We start from the raw sequence: 25,282 nt of genomic DNA, 5'->3' as shown, positions 1-25,282 counted from the left end.
CATACCTTAACTGAAGACCAAAACTGCCGTTGAAAAAACAAATAAGGCCCAGAATTTTTATTTTCTAAGACACTAAAAGAGAAACACACCATGATCAAATGTTTTATAAAGACCTACATGATCCCTAGAAGAAAAGATTTCTACAAGTAAAACAGGTAAATTGAAGAATTAAGTAACTTCTTCAAATTTACAACTATATTCCAGAAGACATTAAGGTTAAAAAGTAATGGAAATGTATTCTGAGATACTATAGGAGAACAAAGAGCATTATTTGCTTTATTCCACTTAAGGGAACAATTTCTCCACTGAACCATTTCCCTTCTTGTTACAGGTTTACACTATGTAGGTAAATTTATCGTTCAAGCTACTATTAATTTTTCCAGAATTTAAGCAGCTTTATCTAAAAGACAATGGAGAGTATTATAATCTTTAATGTCTTAGGAGTTACTTACTTTTTGGGATATAAGGGCATGAATACATCATCATCTAAAGTTCTTCGCATTCTCAATAAAAGTGCTTTTAGGTACACCTAAAGAGTTAAAAACAGATCACACATTTTAATAAGGAATGTGGTAAAACTAAAATTTTAGGGAATAAAAATAAGCCATATTCCAAATCATATAATTAAGTATTCAATTTTGAGGGAAATTTCTTCTCAAATTTTCACTTTCCTCACTGAAGGCGCTGAGCTCATTTGTACTTACTATTCTGTCAGTTCACTCCTCCACAATTCCCAAGCAATAAAGCCATTTAGAAATCTTTCAGCCCCTCGACCTACTATGCAAGGATTGAAGATCAGACACAAAACCAAGTTCTTCTCAAAATGGGGTCAGTGAAAATATAACGATAGAGGGCACCCTCTCCACGTCTACACGGTGCATAAGAATGTCCACTGAGGGACGACAGCAATTCAAAGTTTGGAAACTAGTTATAAAACAATACTTAGTTGTTTTATGTGCTGTTTAAATGTTTTAGCATTTAAATCATCTATTATTAACCATTCTAGTAGTTTTACATTCTTTTAGTCTAATAGATTCAGTTATGAAAGGTATATTTAATAAGTCCAATTGCAAGTTAGGGAGAGGCGGTAAAGAGAGAACAGTACAACTGAGAGGCTAGCTAGACTAATAATATCCTTCCATGTATATCTTTTAAAACTGGAAATATTATCTCAAATTGTTTATATTTCAGGATTTATAAGGGACCAGATGGTCTAAATGGGAAAATCAGCTTTTTTGGTCATGACCACTCAATCTCTTAACTCTTGCTCGTTTTCAAAGACAGGGAGGAAAACAAAAAAACAGAAAAAAAACTTTCATCGATATTAAATTACCTGTGTATTTTTGTTTTCTGCATTCACTACTGAAGGATATCCATTTATTAATTTTAACGTAATTCCAACCATTCGTGAAGTCTGTGTTGTAGAAAAAGGATCCCACATATTTTCAGCTATCACTATAAAGAAAGAAGTAGGATGTGTTGAGACAGAGGTAAATTAAATCTGATCTCAAGCAGTCCCAAACTTATAAATGCCAATCCTGATTTTCTTCTCTCTTTACAGTACAAGCTTCAGTCTTCTTTGTCCTATTAACTGTGGGAATTCTGACCATCAGACAAATGGGGAGAAGGGAATAGATTCCTCTTATTTTCTGCTATTCAGTGAAAATAAAGACTATGGGGAAAGAATATTTCAATATCCTAAGAGATAACTATCCCAAAACCAAGAATTTTGAACTAAGCTTGAAACTTATTTTTAATATTTTAAATAGGTGATTCTTAGTCTTTTGTGGGAAACTGATAAACTTGCTCCCCACAAAATGCATACCCACCCAAAACTAAGTATGTAGTTTTGCTTCAGGCAATCTTTAAGGGTCTCTAAAATTCACACCAAAAGATCAATTACTGCCCCAACTCCAGGTCTTCAAGTCCCAGGTTTAGCGATAGACATCTATCTACCCTTTAACTGTCTCTGGGCCCAGTGGTAACTTTGTCATTTATAATGTAGTTTCTATGAGAAAACTTGCTCTGAATAAAAATGCTTAAAAACAGACTTGAGAAACCCAATGTGTTTGAATGTTCAATTCAGAAATTTCTACCTGTTAGTTTTGGAAGAATCACCTTTTCCACAATAGTAGGTAATAGTGCAACATCCACGTCATCTTTTTCTTGCTCTCGTTCTTCACAACCATAAAACAGCAAAGATTCAAACCACAGCATATTTTCAAAGTCACGACATTTTGCCTAGAAAATATTAAAAAGGTTACACATTTAACATAGTGGCTACTGCTGCTTCTAGCCATAAGAGTAATAAGACCTGGACTTAGCTGTTAGTCATAAACAAGTCACAAACCTGGACAAAGTACATGAAACATCTGTGTTCAGACAGTGGACTACAGGCAGTACAGGACTATGACCCTTGCACGAAGGGAATCGAATGAGGTGAACTGCTGATCAGGAAAGCAGGGTAGGAGGCCACAAGCAGAACACAGGCGTGTTGAGTGGAAGTGACAAAAACTGGAGTTCAGGGAGACTGAGACAGCTGGAAGCTGTGGCGTAGAGGAGGGAACTACACAGAAAAAGACCTCCAAATGCACAGATTCCCTCGGGCTTTTGTTGTATACTATGACACACATGCACAGGGTAAAAATGCACAAGGTCTGGCAAAGAGCAACAGGGAGGGAGCTGTGGGCTGAATGGTTTCTAGAGCTCACATTCTTTTTCAATCATTTCCAAGGCTTCAACCTCAACCTTCTTTTCCTTGTAGTTTGCACACTCAACCCAGCCAATCTCTTTCATGCCCATGGCTCCATCCATATGTTGGTGATATCCAAAACCATATTCTAAACATGACCATTAGACATACACAGTGAATTCTAGTCTCCTCTCTCATATACAAAGCCAAGAGGTCCTCTCGAGTCTACTTCCTAAATTTACCAATTTGTCTCATCCTCCCGATTTCAATTACCACTGACTTATTAGTTCATATCCTCATTTCGTATCTGCCTCATCGAGCTTTCCCACGAGGTTATAAGATTTTCTAGAATCAAAGGACCAAGTTCTTCCTACTCATTCATGTTCATAGCCCAGTGTCATTCGATATAATTTAGGTGACTGAGAAAGGCATGGTATATAAATTGAAAAACAATAGACAGCCATCTTGAAAGGGATGGAGCGTGAAAGTAAAGATCCTAAGATTATAGCCAGCTGAATCTGTATCAGCTATAGCCCTGTTCCCTATCTCCCTCGAAAAATACTTTGTTCAAGCTTACATTTCTAGCTTTGAGATTAAAATTACCCAGGCATATTACATTGCTTTCTAAAAGTGACAGAAGCTACCAACCTCAAGAGGAGTCCAAGTGAGAAGCTGCAGCCTTATGAGGGGGTTGAACAACTTTGGTAAACAAAGGCCAATGTAAGCATCCTTGTAGGACATGTAGTATTTGGAACGCCATGCTTCAAATTGGGATTTAATACAGTCGATTGAATAGAAGCTCTCAAGGACATCTTCAAAAACCTTGCTGGACTCTTTCGAAATGCGATCTAAAATCAACAAAAATCCACAGAAAATCATAATTTAGTATGTAGTAGAAAAAACAGTTCAATATTTTCAGAATTTTCTTTGTAGCTTGAGCATCGATGGGCTCATTAACAAAGGAATAACTTAATTACAATTTAAAAGAATAAACAGGTAAGTTTAGGTTTCAAATGTTTATCATGCAAACCAAAGAGAAGGCACTCTTTCTTTTGTACAACTGTCTATTACTACAGTTTAAATAACACCTATTTCTCAACAGTTCAAATTTCGGTTACCATGGTATAGTAACTATGAGTAATTGCATAAAATACAAAGTTTGCTGCTAGTTCTTCAGTCCACAAATCAACTGTGTAAATAACACATGTGCATCATAATCACTGACCAATCATATCACTTCTTTCAGACTGTTGCTTGTAATAACCGACATAGACAAGTATCAGCAATGAACGTTAGCAGGATTTTTAAGTGAAAGATCATCTGACTCCCACGATGACAATAATGGAGAAACCTAGTGGTGATGACCTACTTCTCAAAATCAATCTTAACGTTGCTAATAGTGAGACAATCTAACATTGTCATCTGTTATTACACAGTAAGAAACAGCATCTTGTATAAAGTATTCTTGCCACAAAAACATTTAACCTATATTTAACCAAGGTTTCAGACCTAAATTCCAGTTTACGAGAAATACCATGAGCAGAACAAGAAGTTGTACCATGAGAAAACAAGTTCTGCAAATCAAGCAGCCTGATCTCTTCAAAAATGTAATGTCTTAACCAAACAAACAAATGAATAATATGGGCGTGTGTGTGTGTGTGTGTGTATATAAGGCACTCGCAAATATCCATTAATTCTAAATAAAGAGATTTAACGACTGCACGTAGGGCAGGAACCTTGTGTGGATCCTGGCTAGGAAAACAGAAAAACTCACAAAAACAAGATGTGTGTGTGTGTGTGGGGGGGGGGGGGGACAGGGAGGGTCTGCTGCTAAGGAAAACTGCATACAGACATGATATTAAGAAATTTTAGTTAATTTTCTTAGGTGTGATAATGGTATTGTGATTAGATGGGAAGATACTTTTGTTTTTAGGAGACACACACTGAAGCTTTTAGAGGGAATTGCCACGATGTCTGTAAGTGACTTTCAAATGGTACAGCAAACACACATACATATTCATTATCATAGAGAGTTGCAGCAAAGTTGGTTAGATGATGGTTAAGACCTGTTGAATCTGGGTGACAGGTATATGGGTGCTAGTCTTTCAGTATGTTTTCTGTATGTTTAGAAATGTTCACTATAAAAAAGTAGAAAAGAAATAAGCCTCTCCAACTAAGTTCCAAATGGCTTGCAGCCAACATAATTCCAAATTACTACAGCTAATGGTGGGTAATGAAGAATATTTAGGGATCCTTATAAAAATGTCTGGCAAAGAGGAGAACTGTCTATTCCTCTTGGTTGAAATTATTCAGGGATTCCCCAAATCAGGTGTTTCCTTCAGGGTTGAGTGCTCTACTGCCAAGCTTTACCTTTCCAGACCAGACAAGATATATTACGGTGGCCCTCAAAATCTGACACGCTTTTTTTGTCACTTAAAGTTCTACAATTCTGAAGAGTAGTATCATTTATTCTGCAAGTAGTAAATAAATCTCGTGATAAGATGTTGCTATTATTTTTGAGACTTCATCATGATATTCAGTAATAAAAATGGGGGCAAGTTTTTACAATTAAGAAAAATACCTGGTTTTTGCAATACAGAGGTCACAAAACTTCAAACCATCATTTCATGGTAAAAACCACACCCAAACTGACAACGAATCTCATTTCCAAATAAATGTCTAACCTTTTTCCAGGTTGAAATTTGTAATATCTGTAGACGTTTCTTCATCATCACTGGAAAGGCCTTCAAGGTGATCTGCCATCTTACCGGTTTGCTCTCTGGCTTGTCGACGCCGAGTCCTAAATAACAAACATCAAGTTCCCAAAACAGATAAAAGAGATTCCTCCCTTCAAACAAACCAACAGCAAGCACTTCTAGAATTACCTCCTGGCTTCTCGTTCCGCAATCCGACGTTTCGCGTGTTCTTGATACAGCGCCCGATCTCGTCCAAAAGAATCAAGATTTGGTGCCATCAGAGCTTTATCTGCAAAACAACAACAGTTAAAATTAAAAATCTCCCTTCAGCAATTTTGAGGAAAGAGTTTGCACAGAATAAGCCATAATGATAGACTGCTTGCTAATCCCAACAGCAGGATTCTGCAATAATTGGTAAACCAGTTTTCTAATTTAGAGCAAATCTCAATATTATTTGGGGTTCCCACAAAAAGGAGTAAAAAAATAAAAGGAGTTCAACAACCCTAAACAAATGCAACTGGGCTTAGTCACTATTTGTATGTCTAAGTAACAGAACTAGTTCATGCTACCGTGACAACCAAATAAATTAAAAATCTAAATCAGCTGTGCAAAGGGAAAAATACTAGATTACTTTTTAAGGAACTACTTAAGCATCACATGTTGAATGATATGAAAGGAAAGAAACAGGTAAGATGAAAAAACAGCTTTGTTACAGGAGTTTAATGATTTATTCTTTTTATTCTAATTTCGCTTTGTAGAAATTTACTCTATTACTAATTTTAGAACAAGGACAGAATCAACACATAGACCAAAAACCATACATGAACAGGACCAACTTAAGCTTACTCAAACATTACTTTTAAAGAAGAATTCTTTTATTTATTTTTCATTTTCTTCTTATTTCCCATCTCTCTAACTTTCTAGGGCAATTTTTTAGCTTTCGCTTCCAACCTTCCCACCTAAATTTATATTCCAGTTATACCACGTTTTTAGTTTCCAAGAGTAGGTCTTGTTCTTAGAATATTCCTTTTCTCTAGAGTCCTCTACTTGTGTTATATGTAGGATACCTTCTATTATCTCCCTGAGAAAACCAATTCTGTTTTAAAGTGCTGCCACCTGCATTCTCTTTGTTCCCTCATTCCCTTTGGTTCTCTATTGCTTGTGTTGGTCTGGTGATTGTTACTACCTCATGTAAAAGAACGAGACTGGAAGTCCTGTGGACACAGGTGGGAGTTTTCTGACAGAGGTGGCTCCATCAGATCGCTGGGTAGAAAATCAACTCTTTTGCTGGGGGCCCCAAGATGTTAGTGCCTCAGGGTCTCTGCTCTGAACTCATTCTCTCTTCAGAGAAGAGTCCTCTACTCTCTTGTCTAGGGTAGAAGGAGGAGTGAAGGAAACATCTGTCTGCAAGACTTCCCTCATTTCTACATTTTGTTCTACACTACGAAGATGTTCTGTAATACAGTGGGTCCTCAATTAACATTGTCGGTTGGTTCTGTGACTGTAAGGGAAATGAAGTATAAAAGAACCAGTTTTACCATAGGCTAACTGATGTAAATGGAAGTTAAGTTACTATGGCATATTATCAGTTATACAAAAACAGCGTTGAGTGAAACGAAGTTATTCAAGGACCTCTTATATTTGAGGATCTCTTGTATATGTTTACCAAAGGGAAGTAAACAACTCAAGGGATAGAAGTGGGGGGGAGATCACATGCAAAATCAAAGAAAGTCTTTTGCATATTTTCCCCCTGACCTGTCACCATAGCAGCAACAGGAAACATAAAACCCCACTATTTTTAAAGTTGAATTTCTTATTGAATTTCTCATTTATATTTCAAAATAGCTCAGATATTAGGATGTTACAGAGCACACAAATTATAAAGAAAGGTTAGTACATGAAAAGATGTCCCAGTTTTACCTCGACTGTGAGTTCACTACACACCACAGATGAATTAGCTAAAAAATCCCAAACTAGAGAAATGATTTCTGCCTCTTATAACATATCATTCATTAAAGACATATTTTAAAGAACATTCATTACTATAACACTTAAAATGCCACTATGTTTATATAGTTTATAAAACATGTATTGAAGGAGATATGAGAGAGTAGATGGCTCAAGGGTGAGCCTCCATTTCTGTGAGAACTGTGTATTTGTGGTTTACAAATCTAAAGAGATGAATTTCAGGCTTTAACAAAAGACTGGAAATGGAACTGATACTTCAGTGTCCCATGTAATTTTCCTCAAATCTTTGACAATTAATGAATACTCCCAACTAGGGCAGCATTTTTCACTTTTCATTACCTTCCAATTTCTTTCCAGCTCTCAATCTAATTAACATACACCATTCAACCCTTACTTCTAATTCCATATAAGTAAATAGCTCCAAATGACAAAGAACAGATTATAGATAAGAAAAGGTATTTGATGAAATGTACAGAACACACAAACCATTTAACTTAAAAGAAAATTACTTCCCTTAGTAGGTACAATGGTTACCTGTAATCTGCCCCAGAAATCTGGTTCTGTCTGGATCAAAAGTGAGTGATCTGGGAGGGATGCATTAGTCATTTAGGCGCCCAATAGAGCAATACTCCAATTTAAATGTATGTGGCAAAAATAGAAGTCAAAGCCATTCACATGGCACACATCTCAGTCCGATTCAGCTCTGAGGGCCATATTATCACCTCTTTATGATGCTCCAAAACCCACCAGGTACACAGGAGGATGCTTTCTCAGGGATCTAATGTCTCTCTACTTTAGAGGATATGCTATATGACAAAGCATTGCTTTCAAAAAAGATAACATGAGGGCCCTTTGCACTTGGATAACCTGGGGTGGTTTTTTAACATGCAGATTACTGGACATCATCCAAGACCTGCAAGAATCTCTGGAAGAAGGACCAGGAAATCTGCACTTTAAATTAGTATCACTGGTAATTCTGATGCACATTTCCATCTGAGAACTACTGACAGGGAACAAAGAGATGAGGAAAGAGGCCACAAGAAACCCATGCTGGGAATATTCCTATTAGAGCACCCAAGAATACGGAGGGCATTGGAAAAATGAATTAAAAGGTTTAAAACATCTGCTTAAAGAATCTCAGCTAACTATTTAACAAGAGGTCTCCAATTAATTTTGGTTTTCCTTAATACACATCATAATGAAAGGAATATAAATTCAATTTTTAAGTTTTTACACTAATATTCAAGAACTGTAGGCATCAACTGCCTTACTAAAAAAACCAGTAAAGTGTATAAGACAAACGAGAAAATACAAAAAAATTTTAAATACAAAAAAATTTTCCTTTTTCCAAGGGGTGAAGCTCAAAACTCCCCTAATCTTGAAGTTGTATCACTTGTTATGTAATAAAATCCCCTCTGCACTCCAAAATTCTCCAGTCCTAAACTCAAAATCTTTCACTGTGATCAATAACAGCATTTGTATTAGTGTTATGAAGAAGATGAAAACAGGAAGAAAAAATCAATTAGGGCCAAACAGAGAGTGGATTTAAGATGAAATAATGATAATATTTTTCTAACTCTAAAGAATAAACAAAATGTACAAAGAAGAATAAGACTGGTAGCATGTTAGTGCATGTTTCTGAGCTCCTTTGCAAAGTTATATTTCCTTAAACACAACTCAAGTACATGTTGTTATAATTTTTCGATCTAACACAAGAACAAGGGAATTCATTTATTTAAAAAAAAAAAAAAAGATGCTGAGTGCTCTAATTTTCAATTAGGCTGCACTAAGTAAACAAGGTTGTTTAATGAATAATAAAAACCTTCAAGATGGACTGACTTGAATGGCTTGAAAACTCCGAAGATTCATCTTTAATATCATCTTGTCGTCTTTGGACAAGGCGGGAAGCTCGCTGTTTGTACAGCTGATGTAATGCTGATTCAAGTTCATTAATCAGTGGCACCTGTAAAAATACAACACACTCCGTAACACCAAACTCCTCAGCTGCTTACTTATTTGAGGGTTCCAGTCTATTTCCGGATTTCTGAAAAAGTACCCTCTATGGACAAAATCATCATGAATTCTCATTAGAATGACACAAATAGTAATTCATTTTTACAATGTTTAGGAATTATCACTTCTTTCAATCCATATAGAGCTATCATATGCAGTGCCTATTTATTGGAGCAAAGGTGTGGTTAGGAAACTTAACACTTCAATATTAGTAAAAAGAAATGTGAAAAGTTTTAGAATAAAGTACTTGGAAGTCTTTTAAAGTACACTTTTAATTTTCTAGTAGCATGATCTGCCTTGCAATTTTTGTAAATTAAAATAAACTGTTATTACCATTTGATACCAAAACAAAAAAAAAATGCAATGGCTCTATGAAGAGGTAAGAACAAGAATCTACGAACTGCCCAATTTTGGACACTTAAATTGCTCAGCCACTCCTCTGTACCTCACTATTTTGCAGCTTCATTATATATTTTACATGTAAACTGCACTCATTTATATTAATAAGGAAAATAAAATTTCTAGCTCTCATTAACCTGTCTGAAATCAATGTATCTCCAACTCAGAAAGCTCTTATCAAATGTTTAAATTTTTCCATATTTTGTAATAAAGTAATAGAATTCTTCACATGAATTATCATTTTACAAAGTCAGTAAATGTTCCCTTCCCAGGTCAATATCCATGGCTAAGCATTCACTTGGTTCATATAGAATACAAAAGCTTATAGAATGAGACCTAACTTAAAAAGAAAAAAGCAGAAAAATTCTCTTTACGTATAACCTTATGTTATAACCAAATGCTATGAAACTTTCACAAAACACTAACAACCACTACACATACCTGAGGAAACCAGAAATTCTAGTTTCCTGGTGGTTAGTACAAATGGAAAACACATTACTTAGTTTGGGAACACTGGCACCAAGTATTATGGCAGCTTCCTGAACTGAACAGACTGCAAATGGAAAATAAAAAAGGCAGGTGGAATACAAAGATGTCTGTAATAAAAGCAATTTTATACACTTGCATGATTCCATTGCAAAAGCAGAAAATGTTCGCAGAAAGGTCAAGCTTATGGAGTTCTTTTATTCATTAATATGCCACACCATGGGCAATAATGTCCCCAAATCTGGACTGATTATCTTTGACAGCTGAGACCAGAGACTGTATTTAAAATTTACTAGAACTGATTTTTTAAGCAATTACTGCTCTATCACTGTGATTTAACACCTCCCACCCCCTAATTTTTTTCAAACTATGCAGGACTCAAGACGAATATACTCATGTACCTAAGGTGCATTCATTTAGTCCTGGAGACTGTTACTGTTCCTCTACTATTAAGAGCTATACAGCTGAGGTTGCATCAGACAGAAATGAATTACTCAATTTAGTTAAAATTACGATAATATAATTTTTCTGCTTAGGTAATTAGAATGCCTTTAACAATGCCCAGAGAAAATGCTGAGAATAAAAGCCCTAAAACACATTTTCAGCTCTCTCATGTTTAACAATGTTGACTTATCTCAAGAGTATGCACCATGAACAATTTCTTTACCCTCTCCAAACTTAAGACTGTCATTGACTATTATTATTTCAAGACCAAATATAAGGCGAAGAACACAAAAAGGAAGATGACTACAGGAAAATAAAACAATGAAAAGTTAAAATGATCTGCAAATAATTAGAAATATAAGTTCAAAACCACTTAAACTTTTACAACCAAAGAAGGAAAAAAAAAACACTAAAGGACTGTTTATCTTTTTATGGTCTTACCCTGAAACATTTTCATAGTTAAGTAAAATGAATATTCAAATCTATCCAATTGTTCCTAAATATTTCCAAGGTGACAGTTATCAGGGGTTTCTTAATAAAATTGAATGCATATGAAAATGTCAAAATGAAATAAAATACTCATCTTTAAAAGAGGGAATTATCTACCTCTTTTAAGTAAAATGTGGTCACTGTATGATATATAGGGTTTAAGATCTGTTCTAAAAACATTTATCTAAGTGAAATCACATCTGAAATAGGCTTCTCTAGAATTAGGGTAATCAAGGAGAAATGTACTTAAAACTGAAAACCGTATGATTTAGATGACCTAGTAATCTAACTCAAGAACTATATAATCTAGTTGATCATTTACTGTCAGTATTTTTTAAGAGTTCAGCTTGCAAATTGGAGCATATTAAGTTTACTCAAGTAAGTTCCAAAGCAAAGGACAAGATACTTAAGAAAAAGCTCTACAAGGACAAACCTCACTTACAAAGTATGGTTGAAGACAAAGATGCTTTCTCTAGTCACAAAAGGTTAGACTAGCTCCCACCATACCCTCTGGGCTCAAAAGGGCTTTCTCAGTAGAAAGGACAGGACCGCCAGCTCTGACACTTATATCCACATACCTGCACAGAGGCAAGCCTATGCTTCTTCTATCCTTGTACTGTCACTCTAAGCCACTGATCTGCCACAAGGGCCATATCATAGCTCAGCCTGTAGCTGCTTCTCCAGAAATCAGGTGATAAGGACAAGAATGTGATAAATCATACGGAGAGGACCTGGTGAATGCTGTCACAGTCTGGATCTGACCACAGACTGGCTGGAACCATTAAAACCCATTAAGAAGACACAGTCTGGCAAGGTTCTTTTGTGAACCTTTGGCTTTTTAGGGTATTAAAGCAATCGAGAGATCACAAAAGTTAGAATACTCATTCAAACATACCATTTGCTTACAGATTCTATGCTCACTCACAGCCCAAAATAAGGGGAAATGTGCCTTCTAATCCTATATCACTTGAAAGTTCAGAGACAGGATAGTCAAAGCACCACCATTTTAACTTTTTAAAAGATAAGCTAGCAAAGCCCACAAATGCTTATAAACCAATTCATCAAACAATAACGTTTACCTTAAAAATCAATTAAGAGGTTGTTTAGAAAAAAGGGGATTCTTTATGCAGCTCTTTTAAAAATACAAACAAATTGTACTAAAAACAACTGAACTTCATACTAAAAAAAATTGACTATCAAACTGAAAAAAAAAAGGAACTTGGAAGAAATGAGACCTTAAAAGAAATTATGACCATTGAATGGTTTCTGAAATGAAGCATAGGCTTATTTAGATGAAAACTATTAGCATCAAGAGTGACCAATTTTATCTAGGGTAAAAAATAAAAAGTAATAAAATTTTGCAACTTTATGCATATTTGGAATTACTTGTGCAAACAGTTTAAAGATAAGTTTAGACCTGAACCATAAAAAAGAAAATTCCATCAGATGAGTCTCTCATATTCTAATAATCCAGGGCAGGTCAATAATTTACCATTTATTAATGTAGGACTTGCCAAAGTCTTATTTAAATGTGCTTTATCTTTTTTTGTTTTGTTTTCAACCAAGGTAGTATATTTGCCCCCAAGACAGAATGCCGCTAATGTAGAAAATGAAGCATGACTTTTCATCACTCCTAAAGTCGAATTCAGTGGACATTCTCTGAGAAATATAGAAATGATCTATACAAGGCCGTCTAGACCTAATTTTGCCTTATTCAAAGATATTAATATTTTTACATTCTTACCTTTTCACTGAAACACTCAAGCAAGTCTTGGACATACCCTCGCATTTCTTGCAAAAATTTATACCGTTCACCAATACCCCCAGAAGACCCTTCTAATCTTTCAATAGCCCTGGTAGAGTCCACTCGGCTTTGCAGATGTTTCTCATGCTGCTGTCGATTTGTTTTGTGTAGTTCTTTCATGGAGTCCAACCTTAAGAACACAAAAGGATAAATATAACACATTTACACCACAAAATCTATGCTGTCAGGACTCTTGCAATATTATAACGCATTTAGTTCCACTATTAGAATATAAAAATACTCGGTGTGGCATCTTTTCATCTGTACTGCTTTTTTCTCAAAAAATTGGCAGTTTACAGACTTCATGTAAAGTTTTTTGATGGGCTAACCAAAATTTCACTGTTTTGCTTTTCCCCCCATATCGTGACTACACTTTTTCAGAGTCCAAGAGGTGCAAACTCAGAACTGTCTTCAACAAGATCATGGAGTGGCATTCTAAAAAACTTTTCAAGGCTTCCACAGAAGTAATCCAAGCAGGTAGCAGAACAAAGGATGAAGTCATCTTCTGTTTAGCTTTTGAAGATGGACCAGTGAATCTTCTTTGCTGATAGTCTGCATCTGCTACCCCAGACTACATGTTGCCTGAGGGAACACAAAGCTAGAGGACAGGTCTTTAAGAAGTTGATCTGCCCTACCTGTCTTTAAGCTGTTTCTTTACCAAATCAATAGTAACGGGAGTCATCTCATTACTGGGAGTTTTGAAAGGGACTGTATTATCTGATTTTTGAGATTTGGCATCGGATGATCCATAGGCTGTATAACTATAAGGAATGCCATAGGATGAACCATAAGGCATTGTCTGATAAGTGTTCTGGTAGTACATATTCACTTCGGTAGGCTGACTTGCTTGAACCTAAAAAAAAAAATAGGACATATGTGAAAATTAGTAGCTAAAACTATGAAAAGAATATCATGCCTTTAGAGTTAAAACACAAACTGACAACAAAAATTATACCCATTTTCCAAACAATATATAATTAGAGTTCTTCAAAAGTAAATAAAGGGCTGGATGAATGTTCTAACTCTTATGGGATCACTGGATTCATTTCTAATAATTTTCAGAAAAAGAGAATATTAAAGTTTAGAGTTACAAGGGGCATTAAAAAGAATCCAAGGTCGCCATTTTATCAATGGAAGAGGATAAATTACTTGCCATGGTCATAGTATGAACAGATAAAGATTAGCATCTACGACTCCTGATACCTAGTCCAGGACTTTTCTGGTCAAAACACTAGTAACAAAGTTTACATTCATGCAAGAGTCTGTCTATAAAACAAGTTATAACTATTTAGGATATTTATCATCTATGGTAACTTTTTACATTACTGAGAAATCTACTTCTACAAAGTAATTTTTAAAGTCAGAAAAAATAAGTTTACAAAATATAAGAAAGAAACATTTTATCTATACAGTGATTCTGAAACTTTAGTATGCATCAGAATTACCTGGAGGGGCTTATTAAACAGATGGCCAGGCCCCACCCCCAGAGCTTCTCATTCTCTAGGTCACAGGTTTGTGGGAATTTGCATTTCTAACATGCTCCCAGATACTGATGCTGCTGGTTGAAGAACCACTTTGAGAAACACTGATGTAAGAAACTAGAAATTCTTCCATTATTTGACTAATAAAAACCAAAATATAATACAGTTTCTTCTAAAACCTTAATGGATACCTAACTATGTAATTTTCTCAATGTTACTTGAATGAATGACAAAGATTCCATTCAATATGCAATGTTTTTACTTTAACAAAATAGGCAAAAAAGGTTTTTATATTTACTTTCTAATTTTTTAAGTTTAAATTTTTTAGTTCTTACCTGAGGAATATTAATTCCTTTTCTTATCTGCTCCTGTTCCCATCGGCTGAGCTCTTCATCCTGTTCTCCAGTTACTAAAGCATCATCGTCACTCCCCTCAATACCTGCAGGACAAGCAGCGGGGAAAGAGCGAGTAATACCAGAAAAGCGGGGAGAAGAGATGCTATCCTGATACTACACAAAAATTACGCAGAACTATTTTTAGTACCTCAACTCTACTAAAATGTCTATTATGATCTCTCTCTCATTTGATACACCTGACTTTACTTGTCTTATAAACAGTATCCTTTGAGGCAAAGGGCAGTATTATTGTAACTCCTAAAACCTTACACAGATTCCCTAATCTCTGCGAGTTTGACACCAGCTCAACAAAGGGAAGAACAAAACCTAATGTCTCCCAAAAACGTTGAGCAAATTATACAAATTCATGCATGTAAAGTGCTTAGCACAATACAGTCCACACAGGAAGTGCTCAATAAACGTTAGCTATCACAACTGTACTAGTTTTTTAAAAAAAAAATCACAGTACGACACTGTACCAAAGCAAGAATAGTCCTCTAACATTAAACAGTTAAATAAATGTAGGTACTTTTTGTTTGACTATTCATTTTGACATCAAATTACATGTACTAGCAGTGTAATAAGCTATCTTATTAAATCAAGTTACCTATTTCCTCGGCAATTTTTTGTCTTTGTGACTTTTCTTTCACAGAAAATACTATACGGCGTTTCTCATCATCATCTTCATCATCGCTGGCATCATTCTCATCTTCTCTAACAAGGCGGCCTTTACCAGGTTCACTATCATGAGGAGTGAAATCTCCCAACTCCCGGGCCATCTGACGCTTTTTCCTTGCAGCGTGTATGAAAGCTGCATCTGGAATTTCTCCTGCAAACAAATGGTAAGGATAAAATGTATTAGAGTATAAAGTTTCTATTTTCTTAAAACTATGAAGGGTAAAATAATCTCACCAAGAAAGCTTCACCACAGTGATGATGTTCTAATATTAGTTGCTGGCACTCCTTTCCCAAACTGTGCCTACAATCCAACTGACTTATTTTTAATTTAGCTTAAATAGAAACTAAAAGCCACTGCGGAAACTAAAAAGTATATAATGGCGATATGTATGGAAAGTGTGTATGCATGTGCTGGAAGGGTGCGGGACTCCACCAAAAGCCGTTTTAACTGTAATTGTTTTCATTTTTAAGAAAAACAAAACAAAATCGTATTACTAAGCTAGAAAACAAATAAAAATTTAAGAAGTGCCCACAACTTACAACCCTAAAAAACACTATTAGATTTATAAAATACTTCTCTTGCAAATAGTTTTGAGTTCACAAGTAAGCATATTGAATATATAATTCTGTGCCTAATTTTCCTTCATGTTAAACATAAGCTTTTCTCCATGTTGTTTTACGTATATATAATTTTAATGGCTTAGCATTCACTTAGCAGATGAAGTACAACCTACTACATAATTAATTGACCTTCTCACTCACAGTAAAACTAATGCATTCCTACCCGTCAAATTTTTCTTTTAATAGCTATGTAATAGTCCATCATGTAAATGTATCTTAATTTACTAAGTCATTACTCTCTTGCTAGACATTTTCTCTAAATTTTGCTCACTGCAAATAATGTTGTGAAGAAAACGATATTTCTTTGGGATAAATTTCCAGATATGGAATTACAGGGTCAAAAAGTAAGAACATCTGACATCTACTGATGCATAGTGCCAAAAAGCTTCCCTTAAGGACTGTGCCAGCTAGAATGCTACTAAAGCTATGTATATAATTTTTTATAACTTTACCAGCTCAGGGTAAACATTTTAAAATTTTCCAGGTATCAATGAATTAACTGATACCTCCTCATAATTTAAATTTGGCCACTAAGCACCTATTTATTCAAAAGCTGATTAGCCAATGAAGATTTGCAAACTATTTCATATATAAAAGTAAAGCTGAATAAAGTGTGAACAGAAAACTAGCAGCAGTTAATTTTGCTTTTAGTAGCAGTTCTAAAAAAAGTTAAAGTCTTAATCTGAAATACATAAAAAGACTTTAGTACCATTTATCCGTTTATTTAAATCCCACATTTGTTTTGATAACAAAACTGCCTGACAATGAACTTGGAAAACTGGGAAGTTTCCAGTTCCCTCACTTTTTATCCTTGTAAAAGTTAACACCTTGGCTTCAAACAAGAATGTCATGAGAAACACAACTCAGCTAAATAACTCTTTCTCTAACAACCGTCTTTACAGATGGCCCACTCTTGAGGGCCTACTTCAGTTGACAAGCACTTGCTAGTACACACCTGGACGAAGAACATTCAAAGAAGATAAAGCATTCGAAAAGGCTCCCCCAGCCTTTGGCTTTTCTTCTTCTTTCTCGCTTTCCATATCCATTTCATCTTCACCATGTTCAGTAATAATAACTCCATCTTCTTGACTGGTGTCCTTAACATGTCCTGTTTTGTCCAAAGGTGGTTCATCTACATTTTGAAAAAGTTAATTTTAAAACAAAATCCATAAATTAAGGAGGCACTTCTTATTTGATTATGGGCTCACCTCATTAAAGCTGAAACTATTTTAATTGTTTACAAAAACCTCAAACCACTGATGTATGAAAATGAAATAACACAATAGACATAACTGGCAGATTAAAATAAACTAAGGGACACAGGGATGCATTTGAGGCCCTGCTCAATCCCTTTAGTTAATTTTATCGAAATTTTACTAATTTATCAAAAATTAACTGTTTCTTCCTCTAAGCTCCCATAGGTAACAGTTCATACCTCTTTGAAGTATTATTTCATTTTACATTCTAGCACTTCATTAAACTCTAAGCCCATTCAAGGCAGCTTTTATCAACAACAAAGGTTACAGATTAGGTAAACCTCTCTGTGATGAATGCTTTCTGGGATATCTTCTTAGTTCATAACCATTTTTCTCCCATCATCTAAAGGGGTAAGACCCAAAGGTTACATTTACACTGTGCAACCCTGATCCCACTGCCAGGATTAAATAAACATTTAAGAGTGAATTTGTGATTGAAGCAGAGGCAACCTGATTCTTTCTGGGAACCTATAACTGGGTCAAAGTCAGAGACCAGGTGGCACTAAGAACCACATGTATAGCAGGAAAGGTGCTGTGGAGTGGCCATATTCTGCCATGTAGACAAGGAAGAGAGCTCTCCAAACTCAGTTCTAATTCTCAGGCCATTCCTAAGGCCAGTGTCAAGACTGCTTTCCTGCCATTGGGTTTCCAGAGGCCTATAGTGTTTCACTTTACACTAAGCAGTTTACTTATAACTAAATAGTCTTACCATATCCTCCATCCCTGGCAAAAATCAAGAAAATCAAAATGTTCTCACCTTGAAGTACATGACCCTGGCAATGGGCACAACAGGCACAATGAACATAATAAAAGTAAAACAAAAGTTTATTCTAAATACGAAAGAAAACCTCCTGCTGTTTCTCTAGCATGTTCCCCTCCAAAAATTGCTTCAAAAGTTCTCTTTTCTTTTCAAACCATATTCTACTTCCCTAAACAAGAGTCCCAGGAATAATACCCATGCCATGCCCCATCTCCACACATTTATTGAGAAGATTTAGGTCATTCTGTTTAGGCTCTTTAATTTTTTTCCTGTTACCATCCTACCTCATTAGCCATAGACTTGCTTCTGAAGTGGATTCTAAGGCTATAAGATTTCAAAACTCACTTTATCAGGCAGGCGTATATGGTTACATGAAGTCAAAAACTACCCATTTCCTTCTAGTCTCAACACTAAATGGCTTTCAACAGACAGAACTGTAAAAGGTCTACCAGATCACTTATGCTCAAATAATGATTTCTGAAGATTTTGAAACAATGAATCATTAAGTTCACAAGTATTTGTGAATAAGCAAATACTAGTCCAAAACAGTGACAGCTGAATTTTTGTTAGTGGTCACATATTATGCTTCTAGACATCTTTATAAGAGAACCTTTTTCTAGGCTCCTCCTGTGCCCTCAATTTTATTTTTTACCACTACTTCAGAAAACGTGCTCTCACAAATATTCTCATTATCTTGATTAGGCTCTCCCTCTCCTTCGTCTTCAGAGACACAGGATTCTCTTTATCAAAAGAACTTCTACTTGATCCCAATGGCCTCTCTAGCTATCATCCTCTACTTTAGCAGTCCCCAACATTTTGGCACTAGAGACCAGTGTTCTGAGAATCTAATACCTGATGCTCTGGGATAGAGTTGAGATGGTGATGCTACTAGCACTGGGAGCAGCTGCAAATACAAATGAAGCTTTGCTCCCTTGCCTGCCACACGGCCTGTTTCCTAACAGGCCACTAACAGGTATTGGTCCACAGCCCGGGCAGGTAGGGACCCCTACTCTACTTCTCTCTGCCAAACTTCCCAAAGAAGCAGTGTGAACCTACTGCCTTCTACTTCCTCACCAACTTGCACACACACATCTCAACCCTGGCAAATGGCCTCTGTGTTCTCCCATTTCAAGTTCACTAACCTCACAGCTGCGGCCACAGCTAATTCTTACAGTATCATTGAGCAAATCAGCAAAAGATGTACCTTCCTCCAAGGAGACACAGAGTTTGCCTAGTAGACGAATCTCTTTTGCCAAACACCTTCCTCCAGCAAAACACAGCAACCCTGCCAAAAGCCCTTCCTCCATCTTTACTTTTCCTGACCTTTCTGGAACTATTTCATACAAACTACCCATCCTCATCTTGAAACTATCCTGTCTTTTTTTCTTTAGCCTTTAAGATTCTTATAGCTCTTTGAAAAATCTTCTTTTCTCTGTGTATGTTTATTACAGGTAGAAAGAAGTCTTTGGTCCTCAAGAACTTTTCCTTTTTGCTGCTCCCTCAATTCCATTTACTTTTGGTTTTAACATTATCTCAATAAGCACTATACCTAAATCTATATCTCCAACTGTTCATTGGCTATTCCACTTAAATTCAAGTTTAAAAGTGAACTTATTATTTTAGGAATATCACAAAAATAGATTTCTAAGTCAATGCTACCCTCGTTTTGAAATTAATGCATCTCTATATATCTAAGGAGGATCGGGGTAGGAAGAGTTCGGGTTTGTGAGTCTATTATTGAAGAGCTCCTCGGCACCATTATTTCAGGGATAATGATGACAATCTATAACATGAAGGTTTCACCTTTGGGGAGGACATTAACTGAGTTATCTGGTGAGAACTTTGTGAAAGTAGAACAATGGAAGAGGTCACAGATGATGGCATCATAAACCTCATACCTACTTTAATTTCTTTCTTTCTTTCTTTCTTTTTTAGGCGAGACAACCCTTGGTTGACCTCACAGATTGCAAGGACCTTGTCAGCTTACAATCAATTATTTTTTACACTTATAGCACCTGGTCTTCCTAGGTGGTCTCCCAATCACGTACTAACCAGGCCCGACCCTGCTTAGCTTCCGAGATCAGACGGGATCGGGCTTGTTCAGGGTGGCATGGCTGTAGACTCTACTTTAATGTCGAAACCCACTAGAGTAAATGGTCCTTTCTTGGGTCTCACTTTTCCTGACCTTTCTTGAACTATTTCATCATACATGGTTGATTAAGAGATTTGAGGAAAATGAAGCAGTTTCCTAGACTCTAAGATAATCGGTTTCCCTAAAAATACTTCTCCTCCCACCTACCTTATTTCTATATATACATAATTATTCTCCGTCACCCTGGCACGAAAGCTCAAATTTAACTATTTCTTTTAAATCCAATAGCTAAAGCATACATCGAAGCCTACCAATTCTTCCCTTGGAACATTTCTCAAATGATCCTTTCTTTTCATTTTTTTCTCCCATACTCACAGCAAACATTTTTAACTCATCCACAATTTCCCATGAAGACAGGAAAAGCCTGTCTTGCTAGACCTTTTTAAACCCACCAGTAAGGGATCAAAGATGACTCTTGCGTTTAAAGTGCTTTATGTCTCCAATCTCTCCTTATGCCAATCCATGCTGCATGCTAATACTAGGTTAAGGTTTCAAAAGGCATTTATCATGTCACCATCTTGGCAAGCCAGTGAACAAAGCGACTCTAAACCCCTTACTGGATACTATACATCCTTCACAATCTGCCAACAGTGTATCTTTCTCCCTAAACTTCTACTTCCTCCACAAATCACCTACTCTGTCCTGTGAGGTATACTTGCTCTTTTCCAAAGCAGCCTTAGTCACGCTAATCTTTAATGATAACACTATATCTTCCCTCTTCTATCTTTTGGAATTCAAATTATCAAAGCAACAGCTTCAAATCGCACTTTATCTGTGAACCATTCTTTTCCCTTACCTCTTAAAAAAAAGTGTAGTTACCTTTTAAACAATTCATTGGACATTTTGCTGAACACTGGATCCAATTACTTGGACCACATTTAAGTGTTATCTCCAAAATTAGATTGTAAGTTTGAGATATAATGACATACTTTTTCACATTAAGCCTGTAGCTGAGAAACTGGGAAATAATAGTTCTATCCTTAAGTCCATAAAATAAAAAGATTTCCCTAGGGCATTTGCATGAGAATAACTCAGACCATCACATATTATAATGGATCTACTTTACTAAAGACAAATAACTGCTTAAATTTTTTAACTTAGATATGAGAACATGAGGGATATCTGTACAATATAGGCAGGTGCCTCACACTGAGGAGTCTTCACTCACGTATGTGATAAGGCTGTGTAGTGGAAGTATCAACATTAAACTTACGGCATTTGTAAAAGTTCTCTAAGAATCAAACGAACTGTAGAAATATCACCAAAGAAAATGAAAACCTGTCTTCATAAAATATAAGTACAGGAATATACACAGTACTCCCTCAAACAGGAATAAACTTGCGTCTCAGGTTTAAATAGGAAACCTTTCTCTGTTCGACAGCAGTCTGACTAGCAGGAAATCAGGAGAAGATTTCATCATTGCAGTAGAAATATTCCAGGGGTGAAGAGTCTGTCTTTTTAAAAAATGCATTTACAGTGTTATTCTGTTAGAATTAAATAGAACTGTATTACCACTGAATTTGGACCTTTGACAATGACAGTCACCTGAAAGAATTCACAATGTATACTTTACAGCAAATCCATTCAATCCCTGTGAGCGCTTTCATTTACGCATTTCAAAAGAATCATATTAATTTGATACTTACTGTCAGCTGAAGAGTTGACGTCTGTCTTAATCTTTGATTTTTCAAGATCTTCTTTATATTCTTTCTTAAGTAATTTTACAATCTTTTTGCTATAACTTGATTTCTTCACTTTAAAAACTTCTTCAGTTTCTTTAAAAAAAAATTAAATGAAGTCTGTAGCAACAATTTTCAGGCAATATATTCCCTTCTTTTATATGATTTTATGTGCTTTTCAAATTCTTCCAAATATATACTCATACACCCCAAATCATTACGTCATTTGAAGTTATTTGAAGTCTGTCATAGATTTCAAAAACTGAAGTCAACTTCATAAGTTAATCTGGAATGATGTAAATGAGACTTTTTTCAAAGGCCTAACATATAAACTGCATAAAAATTTCCTTTTTCTTATTATCTTCCTTAAATCACCTATTGCAGGTGAAAAAATCATTGATAGAGCACTTAATAACCAAATTACTACAATATATGAAACAAAATATCCAAAATCAAAAGGTGCTCTGATCAACAGAGCCGTCAACTTTTATTAACTCTTTATCCATCACAAACTGACATAATGTTATTATTGCAAGAGTAAACTGTGAAAACACTTTTGAAAAATAACTTGTGATGATGTATCCAATATCTTTGATTTAAAAAATTTAAAGTCAAACACTTTACCAAATCGTCCTTGCATCGTCAAAAACAAAAATCTGGCGGTAGTCCTCTCAAACTTAGAATAAAAAATAATAGACAAAAGAGAAACTGTCTACCTTACCGGAAACAAAAGCATCTCACATCAAGACGCAAGTGAGATGCCCAAAAGTCTTACTTTCTTATTTTATAACACAGACTTAACTGGGTTATACAAACAACAATCAACTGGTCAGAAAGTGAAAATATTTAAGGCTCATTTACGATATGAGATCTAAACCCACTACTGCCTGGCCTCTCTCACACCTGACTGGATAAACTGCCTTGAATTCCTATCACAGTCTCGCTTAATTGTCCAAAAGTCGATGTGAAGAAGGCCGGATTTCTGTACTCCTATTTATTTTTTACGGAGAAACTTAGGTTCTGCGATTGCAAAGGACTGGCCCAAGGTCATTCTGAATCAAAGCTTCAACTCCTGGATTCTGTTCCAGACCTAACACTATTCCTCCTTTCAAACCCACCTTCCGGTCAAGGATGTCCCCACAAAGCACCCCGGAGACGTGGGCACCAATACCTGCAGAGGGATCAGATAAGTCAGGGGACCCAACTCAGGTAGTTCCTCTAACACACTCGGCAGAAAAGAGGCACGACAGGGGATATCGAATTTGAAAAACTCGATCTGAGCTCCGGCCCCTCGCAGTAGAAAATGCACAGGACGACGAGGAGGCGGCGGTTAAGAAAAAGCTGGTGGCGGCGCGGGAACGCGTCCCCTGCCGCAGCAGAAGGCCGGAGGCGGGGAAAGATGTGCAGCAGGTCGGGCGTAACGGGGATTCAAGATACGGGTCGCTGAGCGTCCCAGGAACGCGGAGACCCCGGGCGGGGGGCTGGGGTAGGGATGCCGGGGTCTAGGACCCCGAAGCGCGGCGGTTACCTTCCTCCTCGTCCTGGAAGCTGAGCAGGCTGGCCCGGGGCACTTCTTTGTTCTCGCGCGGCCTCTTGCGCTGCTTCAGCCCGTTGCCGGGTTCCGCGCCGCCCGGGAAGCAGCTCCCGGCCTCGGCCCCGGGCCCTGGGGTCAGTGCAGAAGGCGGTGGCAGCCCGGGGCCCAGCAGCGACTCTCCCCCGGGGGCCCTGTCGCTGCCGCCGGGGCCCGGCTCTTCTCCAGTGCCGGGCGACGGCAACAACGGCGGCGGGTCCTGCTCCTCATCGCGCTCTCGCTCCTCCTCCTCCGAGTCATTCCGCTTGCGCACGTTCACTCGCCGGGCCTTTCGGAACATTCCCGCGGCCCGCACGGCGGTCTCACACCCGCTCCCACACGGCCGCCCGGCAGCGCCGAGCTCGCGACGGCGCACGCGCGCTCTCCCAAGCGCCCGCCGGGTCCTGTCTTCCCTCGCGCTACCACGCGCACGGAGCACGCATGCGCTCGCGCTCTCACTCCGCGAAGAGAACTCCGCGCCTCTCGCGAGAGCGTCAGGTTTTTGCACTGTCCTCTGTCGGCGTGGAGGACTATTGACACGAAACTCTGTGACTCCAGTGCTATCCAATGGGTCACAAAGAGGATCATAGAGATGAGAGGAAAGAGTAAGCTCCGTCGTCCTTCAGCGGACGGTGCTGCAGTGCGTCTTCCGCACTTAAGCGGGACAGTCACGCGAGGAGACCTCCCGCCACTCGCTGGGAGGGACAAATAGAGGATGGGGAGGAGCCAGAAGGAAAAGCCGGCTTTGGTAAGGGAAAGTGGAGTCCAGGTACTGAGATAATCTCCGAACTATGAATTGAGGTGTGAAATGGTAATTATTATTAACTGCATTGAGTAATGCTTCGTATTTTCACAGCTTTACAGCTACAGAGCACGTTCAAAAACATTGAATTTCATTTATAATAGATGTTATGTGGCTGCTATAGTAGCTCCCTTCTTTCTATTACGAGAGCAAAAATGTTTTAGTGTTTTCGAAAGAATGCCAAGTTTGCTAGCAGTTCTGAAACGGCCAATTTCGGAAACAAACGGAAGGAAAATCGACTTGGGGGTGAGGATGGTTGTGACACATTTGAATTGCGTCACAGAGGTTACAATCTTAACTGACAAGACCTGAACAGGGTACTTAAGTTGAACTCACAGGCTTTCCCGTTATGTCACCAACTTGGGTTTGGGGCCTTTTCCTTCACATGTGCGTGTATATGTGAATTAAATTTTCATGGCTCCAAATTCAAAAGATAACAAAGGGCATTCATCTACTGAAAAAGCCCACCCATCTTAGAAGTCTTCCTGTTCAGTGACAATATTAAAAGTTTCTCATGACCCTCCAGAAATATTCTATGACCATAAAGCAAATATGTATATTTTCGTGAATTACTTTTTTTTATACAGTGTATAAACAAGTCCAGATTTTGTCTAGCATAAATTGGAGATCAGGTCATATCTGTACTTAAAGCATTGTCTTTTCTTTTACTCAGCTGCAAAGTGATCCATTGTTGCAATGTACCACAATTTATATAACCAGTCCCATAAAAAATGACATTTTAAGCTTATTTCCACTCTTAATATAATAATGCTGGAATAAAAGCTTCGCAATATGCTCACATCTGTAGGATGAACTGGATTTGGAATCTCTAGATCCAAATGTGTTCATTTGCAATTTTGCTAATCTGAATTCCTGTTCGAGCAAAGCGTGCCTATT

At 37.1% G+C, this 25,282-nt stretch overlaps 1 protein-coding gene and 1 pseudogene across 1 annotated transcript in view; both read right to left on the bottom strand.

Moving 5' to 3' along the window:
- PAXBP1 (PAX3 and PAX7 binding protein 1) overlaps window positions 1–24,036 on the bottom strand; it is a 29,734-nt gene extending 5,698 nt beyond the window's left edge. Inside the window, exons 1-15 of the mRNA XM_016162382.2 lie at window positions 23,542–24,036; window positions 21,981–22,109; window positions 17,122–17,298; window positions 15,475–15,696; window positions 14,808–14,911; window positions 13,627–13,844; window positions 12,932–13,121; window positions 9,196–9,319; window positions 5,578–5,677; window positions 5,377–5,492; window positions 3,341–3,540; window positions 2,097–2,241; window positions 1,334–1,455; window positions 453–529; window positions 6–72 (exon numbers count right to left, since the gene is read on the bottom strand). Of these exons, the coding sequence (XP_016017868.1) occupies window positions 6–72; window positions 453–529; window positions 1,334–1,455; window positions 2,097–2,241; window positions 3,341–3,540; window positions 5,377–5,492; window positions 5,578–5,677; window positions 9,196–9,319; window positions 12,932–13,121; window positions 13,627–13,844; window positions 14,808–14,911; window positions 15,475–15,696; window positions 17,122–17,298; window positions 21,981–22,109; window positions 23,542–23,884 (2,334 nt within the window). The 5' untranslated portion in view covers window positions 23,885–24,036. The remainder of the gene's footprint in view (window positions 1–5; window positions 73–452; window positions 530–1,333; window positions 1,456–2,096; window positions 2,242–3,340; window positions 3,541–5,376; window positions 5,493–5,577; window positions 5,678–9,195; window positions 9,320–12,931; window positions 13,122–13,626; window positions 13,845–14,807; window positions 14,912–15,474; window positions 15,697–17,121; window positions 17,299–21,980; window positions 22,110–23,541) is intronic.
- On the bottom strand, window positions 20,186–20,304 carry LOC118602405 (annotated as a pseudogene).
- Window positions 24,037–25,282: the final 1,246 nt, after the last annotated feature.

Source organism: Rousettus aegyptiacus, unplaced genomic scaffold (assembly GCF_014176215.1).
Source record: "Rousettus aegyptiacus isolate mRouAeg1 unplaced genomic scaffold, mRouAeg1.p scaffold_m13_p_4, whole genome shotgun sequence".
Lineage (NCBI taxonomy): Eukaryota > Metazoa > Chordata > Mammalia > Chiroptera > Pteropodidae > Rousettus > Rousettus aegyptiacus.
This window is presented reverse-complemented; position numbering and strand designations above follow the sequence as displayed.